At 39.7% G+C, this 9,508-nt stretch overlaps 1 protein-coding gene across 1 annotated transcript in view; it reads left to right on the top strand.

The window, feature by feature from the left end:
• The window catches only part of YTHDC2 (YTH domain containing 2), a 107,228-nt gene extending 98,374 nt beyond the window's left edge, over window positions 1-8,854 (top strand). The window contains 1 exon segment of the mRNA XM_012659509.1: window positions 8,663-8,854. Within this exon segment, the coding sequence (XP_012514963.1) occupies window positions 8,663-8,854 (192 nt within the window).
• The last annotated feature ends 654 nt before the right edge of the window (window positions 8,855-9,508 follow it).

The raw sequence follows: 9,508 nt of genomic DNA on the forward strand, positions 1-9,508 counted from the left end.
ACTTGGAGGTTACTTGGCTTTGGGGTTTGGGATGGGAGTAGGCTATGAAACATATGTTTACAGTGGAATCCAAAATAGTACTACTGATGATAATTTCCATTTGGGGGAATGGGAAAGGCCAGAAAGAGGCATCTTGTGATTGAAAATATCTATATTTTTATTTCATAATATGAACATTAAAGATTTGCACCTGGAGCTGATGTCCAATTTCATTGCTTTTTCCACTGTCTCTTTGCTTTCTTCCATCAAAGACTCCTTTCATATTTTCACAGATGAGTCTGTCAGTTGCCATTGTTTTTCAGATTATCTGGTACTTTGTTTAAAACTATTCTTCAGTGAGTTTGTACATCTCCCACCCCCTACCCACAATTTATATTTGTTCCTTCTGATTTTCTGAGCAGTTTAGATTTCCGCCGGCCATTCCCCTTCTGAGCTCCGTCTGGATGCTGCTTTATGGCAACGTGCCATCGTATCCACTGAACAACTCCGCCTCACTCTAACAAGTACAGCAAAGACAGACAATGAGAAAAGAATAATCTTGAGTGAGTACTACAAGAAAAGACAGGTTCATTTAAGAATTTTTCCCTCAGATACTCATTCTTCACCATTTAAAATCTTATATCCTGAGACACAGAAAGTCTTGATGAGTAAATCGAATAGCTTCACTCCTGAATCAAAACCAGAGCAAAAATATCACAACTGAACAGGTAACTCGCAAGTGACCACATCGTCCAGTTTGAATGAACTTCCTAGAGCACAAATCCCCACTGTGGTCCAGAAGTCTCCACAGTTCCTCTGCACCCAAAGGACCACACAGTGCAGTCGATACGCCTAAGGCCACTGGATGTACTTTGGTCTTTCCAGCCAAATGTGAAATCTCCACTCGGCTGTCAAAATCTCAAACAGCGTACTCAAAATTAAACTGTTCTTTCCCCAACACTTGTTTTACCCAAAGCTGTCCTATCTTCAGTTGATGTTGGTTCAATTCTTTTGGTTGCTCAGGCAGAAAACTTGCATCCTTTACTCCTTTATTCAATTCATCATTCAATTCAATCCATTAGAAAATTCTCTTGGGTCTACCTTCAAAATTATATCTAGATTCCAGCCATTTCTCCCCACATCTGCCACAACCACTCTGAACTGCCTGGGTTCCTGAAATAGCTTCCTAAGATGTCTTCCCTCTTCTGTCTCTTGTCCTCCCCACGCCATGGTGCATCTATTTTCAGCAGAGAAGTCAGAGTGATCCTTTTAAAACATTAAACTGGCTTGTATTTTCCGCTCAAAACCCTGCAGTGGCTCCCTATTTTCTTCAAAAGCCAAAGTCCTTATAATGGCCTAAAAGCCTTACATGATCTGGTCCCCCATGATGTATCTGACCTTCTGTTCTCTACTCTATTCCACGTTAGCCACATTGACCTCCTCACTATTTCTTGAATATACCAGGCACATTTCAGCCTCAGAGACTTGCTATAGCTCTTCACTTTGCCTGGAATGCTCTTCTCAGAATGTCTCTTTGAACAACCAGTCACCATTTAGTGTTAGGTTTACTGTAAAGTTTTTTTTTTAACTTTTAAAATTAACATACAGTACAATCAACTTTTGTAAAGGATACAGTTATATGAATTTTAATGCATGTACACATTTATGTAACCTTCTCAATCAGGATGCAGTTCCACGATCCTAAAAAACTCTCTGATGCTGTATCTTTGTGGTTACAGCATCCTCCCCACCCTTAACCCCTGCCAGCCACTGCTCTGTTCTCTGACATTCTAGTTTTGTCTTTTCGAGAATGTCATATAAAGAGAATCATATACTATATGTAACCTTTTGACACTGGCTTCTTTCACTCAGCATAATGCTTTCCGATTCATCCAAGTTATAATGTGCATCAATAGTTCTTTTCCTTTTAGTAGTAGTGGTAGTCATTATTTTCCAGAGTGGCTATACCATTTTGCATTCCTACCAGTGATGTCTGAGGTTTCCAGTGCTCCACATCCTTAGTAGCACTTACTATTGTCAGTATTTTTTATTTTCACCATTCTACTAGATGTGCAATAGAATGCGATTGTGGGTTTAAGTGATATCTCTCTAATGGCTACTGATATTGAACATCTTTCCATGTACTTATTTGTCACCCGTACATCCTCTTTGGTAAATGTCTGTCCAAGTTTTTTGATCATTTAAAAGTTGTTTGTTCCCATAACATGCTGAAATTAAAAAAAAAAAAAGTTGTTTGTTTGAGTTTTGAGAGTTCATTATATATTCTGAATACAGGTCTTCTGTCAGATCTGGAGTGGTATTAATAGATGAAAGAATATGAACAATTATATTCACTTTTAAAAGTATGCTTTGCTGTAAGTGGAACATATAGTTCCTTAAACAGAATGATCTGGGTATGGAAATGGTCTTAGCTATCCTGGGTACTTTTATTTTAAATTTATTTTTTAAATCAGGGAAATAATTTTTTGAAAAATAGGGCCTATTCTGTATGAGTTCAAAAAGAGAAGCTGTTTTCAATACTGGTAGTTCTTTCTCTTTCCTATGGTAATAATTTGTTTTTTAAAAAAACAATTTTACAATTAGAATTTATTTTTTCTAAAAACATGTTTTGTAGACTCTTAATTCATCTTGGCTAATCAGAAGCCATTATGGGAGTATGTAAATATACAAAATATTTTCTTGTTCCAAAAAGGATTTGAAATTACATTAAACAGATTCTGCCATGTGAGGCAGGGAAAAATAATAAAACGAGAAGTGATGTCCTGGAGGACTGTACAAAGCAAAGTGCAGGGTCCTGAGGCGAGAGAAGGGCACAGCAAAGCGTGGACTGTGTTGCCGTGATGTGCTGTCACTGCTTTGGTCGTCTTTAGAGAAGATGCGGCTTCCAGAAATTCTAATTAGTTTTGGTCTTTTGCTTTAATGTGAGATAAAATAAATGATAAAATATGTTACATTTAATGAGAATTACCTTTCTGGACACCCTTAAGAATATCATGTGTGTATCAATCAAAAAGTTCGGTGTCAATTGCGAGTAATAGGTTTTGAGTTAAGCAGTAAAGAAATTTACTGGAAGAATGTAAAGTAGTTCACAGAATTGATGGGATTGAAGAACCAGATATCGAAATGGGCAGGAGGGTAGGTAGATGGAATTCTGGCCGAGGAGAGATCAGGCCAGGACCTCACCCTTAGCTTTGCTGCCGCTGGACGCAGCCAGTGCTAGATTCTCACTTCTTTCTTTAATAATTTTTCAGCCTTCCCTCTATCTTTGCTCCACCTTCTTAAGAATCGAAGTCTGATGGGAGCAAATGCACTTCCTGCCAAGGAGAATCTGGCTTCTGCCATGGTAGGTGGACCCTGCCTCCCACCAACCCCCATACAATGAGGTAACTCCCAAAATGGGAAGGGCACTTAGATTACGGTTGGATTTTTTAAAAAAGACAATAATAGACGTTCTACAACATCTATTGATTCCTAATTATTATAGGATCCTTTTATATTCACCCAATGATTGAAATAATGTATACAGTTGAGATTCTTTATCTGTGGCCCATGCATATGATTGTGGAGGGCTGCGAAGGGCCATATATTCTCTAAAATTGTATGCAGAAATTTGGTATATGTGCCTTTTGCATTTTTGGAGGTGGGAGGGTCCCTACTTTCACTGGATTCTCGAAGGGGCCCACAGTCTACAAAAAATTAAAAGATACTATCTGGAAAGTTCTACATAATTACCTTATCCTTTTGAAAGTTCACTCATTTGTCTGTGTTGTTGCTAGTATTGCTACCTTTTGTCCACTAGATGACGATATTGTACGCATTTTCAAACACCAATCATGCACTTTATTGATATGAGATGAGAACGTGGGTTAAATGGAAGGTTCTCAAAATCATTTTAGGGATGGAAGGAATTTTAGAAATAGCATAGTTCTTTCTCATTGTTTTACAGATGAAGAATTTGGTTCCCAAAATTTTAAGGGAGAACTTTGACTGGAAAATGCCTTTTGTAAAATGAAAAGGATGTCCCAAGCGGAAGGAATCCCTGGAGCCTGGGCTCGCCTCTGTCAACCCTAACACACTTTAACTTGCACCTCTGGCTGCGGGAGGGACTGGGTGTGGACTTTAGATTCCTTTGACTCTGAGACGTATATTTCAGTTATGACCATGACTTAAAATCTGGCCCTTCTCCCGGGGAGTAGGGACCCTGGTGAGGCTGAGGAGGACTTCGGTGAAGCAGGAGATTGCACAGAAAGCCCTTCTCTGTGATATAAGGCTCCCCTCTTCCCTTTCCTGGTCGGCGTTAGACATTTCTCACAATTACGTGCAATACGTTATTTTCAGAGCTAATGGTAACCCTGTCAGTGTATGTATAAGGAGTTTTGATGACACAGAAGAGATGTGCTACAAATATTGGGGTTTGGAGTCCCCAGACCTGAAGAGAGAGAAAGCCCCAGAAAAGTGGCTGGAAGGTTCTCACAAGCAGTGAGTCTTTCTCAAGGAAGCCAAGTTCTGTAGCATCCCTGGTGTTGAGTTCACTAAACCGAGGCACTGAAAGGAGCCATGGCATGTGCTCAGGACTCAATTTTCTAGAGGGTAAACCTTCCAAATTTCTCCCAAATAGGTCTTAAATTCCGGGCGCGGTGGCTCACGCCTGTAATCCTAGTACTCTGGGAGGCTGAGGCAGGTGGATCATTGGAGCTCAGGAGTTCAAGACCAGCCTGAGCAAGAGTGAGACCCCATCTCTACTAAAAAAACAAAAAAAACTAGAAAGAAATTAGCTGGGCAATTGAAAATATATAGAAAAAATTAGCCAGGCGTGGTGGCACATGCCTGTAGTCCCAGCTACTTGGGAGGCTGAGGCAGGAGGATCGCTTGAGCCCAGGAAGGTTGCTGTGAGCTAGGCTGACGCCACGGCACTCACTCTAGCCCGGGCAAAAGAGTGAGACTCTGTCTCAAAAAAAAAAAAAAAAAAAAAAAGAGTCTTAAAGTGCCTAAGTCCTCAAAAGATATTGCTATGTCTTTTTCTCCCCACTTCCCTGTTCTCTTTGTTCCTCAGTCCTCAGCCACACCCTAGCCAAAACAGAGACCAAAGTACCCTTGTTCATACCTCTTTCCACCAAAACTACCAATATTAAATTAATAAAGTGGCCTTTAAAACCAACCATTGCATTTGCACTGATAAACATACCTGGCTGTATCTAAAACGCATGATTGTGTCTGTTAAATTTCAGTGAGCAACTGCGAAGGTCACTATGATGGACAGTCACTGTTGTCTCTACAGGTCCACCCTCCTTGTGCCTCAGAATGCTGACCTTTATGTCCTCTGATTATGTGGTAGGTTTGGCCAGTGGGAAGCACCAGCAAGAGGTGGATAGGTTAGGAGAAGGACCAGGAGAATTTCTTTCCCTCTGTCTCTGTCCGCAGGGTCACTGGGTAGTCTGGCTGTTTCCTTGATCCTCCACTGAAGGTCATAGCTCCTGTCAGACCCCGTCTCCTACAGCTGCAGGACTCTGGTTTCCAGTAACTTCCTGCTCCTTTCTTTTGCTCCATTGGGCCCGGGGGTGGTAGTAGCCTGCCGTTATTGCTAGTGGCCTCCTGCTATTGCTGGTCATGGGGCACTTCATTCTCCCTCCTGGCTTTTCCTTTGTACACAGACCCTTCATTAAAATCTCTTTGTTCTTTTCATCTGTTTTCAGCCAGAACCCCGACCTGTTCAGCCAGAAACTTCACTGAAATTGTCTAATATAAAATTCCTTATAAAATTTGTTTATGGTGTTGAATTTATGTATAAATTTTCAAACTGGAACATTAATGGTCAAGTTTTATTGGGTTTAGTTTGAAGATGTTACTGAGTGCTAGGCATGACAGTACATACTTCATATCTCAAATTGTATTTAATCCTCATCCTAACCGTCCTGGTTAAATTGAGAATTTTATAGTCAAAGTTTTTAGGCACTTACGTAATAGTTGAATATTGACATTTTTATTGTGCATTTGTATGTATGTTTTAAAACACTATCATAAAAATCATTTTTCACTGCTAGTCATAATTTCTATGATAAACACTGATTTGTCACCCAGATACCCCTTTAGGAAGGAAGAACTTATTTCCCCAATAGTGGGTGGGCTGCCAGCAGAAAGCCTTCAGAAGTCAGATCCCTGCAGGTATTGCCCTGGTGGAAGAGAACTGCCTTGCCCAAGTCATGTCTCATTCCCCGGGTGGCCCATATCCAATGACAGCTCGATGTCTGTGATATAAAGGCTCAGCCTTCTTGCCCCCACTTGAAATCATTCTGAAGGGTCATCCCGGCTTTAAGAATTTCTCTGGAGATGACTGGGACCTCCACTGAGATTGCGTTTCGGTTCATGTTCTCCCTCTGACCAACTCTGCTTCTTTTGCTTCCCTTTTTAGGTATTTATTGTGAGAACGCTTGTGCATGCTAAACTTTTTTCTCAGTGTCAGACCCAACCTGTGACATTTGGTGCCAGGAGTGATCCAAGAATATACATGCTGGGATAGGATTTTTTTCTGCAACTTTTTTGAGGTACAATTGACAAATACTAATTATATATATTCAAGGTAGACAACATGATGTTTTGATATACATATACATTGTGAAATGATTGCCACATTCAGGCTAATTAACCTAATATCCAAGTGAATAATGAAGCTAATATTCATAACCTCACATAGCTACTTTTTAAAATTATAAGAATACTTAAGATATACTCTCCTGGCAACTTTCAAGTATGTAATACATTACTATTAACTATAGCCTTCATGCTGACATTAGATCTCCAGAACTTATTCCCCTTATAACTGTGAGTTTTTACCTTTTGACCAACATCTTCTCATTTTCCCCACTCCCTGACCCCTGAACCACCCTTATGCTCTCTGTTTCTATGAACTTGACCTTTTCAGATTTCACATATAAGTGAGGTCATGCACTATTTGTCTTTCTGTTTGGCTTATTTCACTTAGCATAACGTCTTCTAGATTCATCCATGCTGTCACAAATGGCAGAATTTTCTTCTTTTTTTATTGTTTATATTTGAGGTGTACCTCATGATGTTTTGATATACATATGCATAGTAAAGTGGTTACCACAGTCAACATATTAATAATCATCTCACATAGTTACCCATTTTGTGTGTGTGTGTGTGTAGCAAGAGCACCTATAATTTACTCCTAGCAAAAATCCCAAATATGATACAATGTTATTAACTAGAATCCTCATGTTGTACATTAGATCTCTAGACTTGTTCATTTTACATATCTGCAACTTTGCATCCTTTGATCTACATTTCCCCGTTTCCTCCTTCCCTACCTTCCTCCCTCCCACTCCTCCTCTGGTAACCACCATTTTCTTCTTTATCTTTGTGTTATTTGACTTTTGTTGTTTTTTTTAAATTCCACATATAAGTGAGATCATGTGGTATTTGTCTTTGTGTGCCTGGCTTATTTCACTTAACATAATGTCCTTCAGGTTCATCCATGTTGTTGCAAATGACAGTACTTTCTTCTTTTTTTAGGCTGAATATATTCCACTGTATATATATACCACATTTTCTTTCTTTATTCATCTGTTGATGAGCACTTAGGTTGACTCAGTATCTTGGCTCTTGTGAATAATGATGCAATGAACATGGGAGTGCAGACACCTCTTCGAGATAGTGATTTTGTTTCTTCTGCGTGTGTAGCCGGTAGTCAGATTGCTGCATCGTATGGTAGTTCTATTTTTAATTTTTTGAGGAACCTTGATCCTGTTTTCCATAATAGCTAAACTAATTTATATTTCCACCAACAGTATAGAAGTTTACCTTTTCTCCACATCCTCACCATTTGTTATCATTCATCTTTTTCATAAGAGCCATTTTAACAGGTGTGAGGTGATATCCCATTTTGGTTTTGATTTGCATTTCCCTGACAGTTAATGATGTTGAGCATTTTTTCATAGATGTTTTGGCTCTTTATTTGTCTTCTTTTGAGAAATGTCTATTCAGATCATTTGCCCGTTTTCATTTTTTTGGAATTTCAGAAATCTTTTCTTCTTCTTTTTTTAATGTTCTGGCTTCTGCCTCCTTCTATTCGCCCATTTTTTTTTTTTTTTTTTTGAGACAGAGTCTCGCTTTGTTGCCCAGGCTAGAGTGAGTGCTGTGGCGTCAGCCTAGCTAATAGCAACCTCAAACTCCTGGGCTCAAGCAACCCGTCTGCCTCAGCCTCCCGAGTAGCTGGGACTACAGGCACGCGCCACCATGCCCGGCTAATTTTTTCTATATATATATTTTTAGTTGTCCAGATTATTTCTTTCTATTTTTTAGTAGAGACGGGGTCTCGCTCTTGCTCAGGCTGGTCTCGAACTCCTGACCTCAAGAGATCCACCCGCCTCGGCCTCCCAGAGTGCTACGATAACAGGCATGAGCCACTGCGCCCGGCCATATTTGCCCATTTTTAAATTGAATTGTTTCCTTACTATTGAGTTGTTTGAGCTCCTTCTATATTTTGAATATTAACCCCTTATCAGATATATGGTTTGCAAATATATTCTCTGATTCTGTAGATTGTATATTTTCTTTGTTGCTTGTTTCCTTTGCCATGCAGAAGCTTTTTAGTTTTATGTAATCGCATTTGTCTATTTTTGCTTTTGTTGCCTGTGTTTTTGAGTCAAATCCCTGGGTTGGAAAAGGTGGCAGTTCTGTTCCTGAAGTGGCTCAACAGCAGCTGCTTCTTGGTGGGCACAGGGGTGTGCAGCTGTGTCTCCCTCTTTGGCTGTTGGTTACTCAGTGGGAAAAGATGCTGGTGTCCTCTGCAGAGCAGGCCACTGGGGACCACAGTGGTTCCCACCACATTGGCTGATGCAGATAGTTTCTGTCTTTCTTCTTTGTTCCTAGCCCTCTCCTGGTGTCTGGGGTATGCTGATCTCACCAGCCATCTTTTCTACATGGATATCCTCCATGTTTTTGCTCCACAGATAGTGAAGGTTTTTCAAGGTGCCCTTGAACCCTCTCAGAGCCGATTTGGTTTGTGAATAGCAGTCTATATTTGATTTTTTTTATAGGATGATGAAGGCTGGTATTTCCTACTCCATCATCTTTCAAACCACCTTTCTTTTTTCTTAATGTGGGTGTTTATTGCTATAAACTTGCCTCTTAGGATTGTTTTTGCTGCATTGCATAAGTTTCGATATCTTGTTTTTTCATTTATGTTTGTTGCAAGATATTCTTTGGTTTTGATTTCTTTGACCTCTTGGTTGTGCAGGAGTGTACTGTTGAATTTCCACATATTTGTAAATTTCCAGTTTTCCTCCTGTATTGATATCTAGTTTTATACCATTGTGGCTGAAAAATATACTTGATATGATTTCAATCTTCATCTTGTTAGGATTTGTTTTGTGGCCTAACATATGATCTATCCTGGGAGAACGTTCCACGTGCACTTGAGAAGAATGTGTATCTGCTGCTGTTGGTTGGAATGTTCTGTACATGTTTGTTAGGTCCATTTGATTTGTAG

This window comes from Propithecus coquereli, unplaced genomic scaffold, assembly GCF_000956105.1.
Source record: "Propithecus coquereli isolate 6110/MARCELLA unplaced genomic scaffold, Pcoq_1.0 Scaffold62, whole genome shotgun sequence".
NCBI classification, from domain to species: Eukaryota; Metazoa; Chordata; class Mammalia; order Primates; family Indriidae; genus Propithecus; species Propithecus coquereli.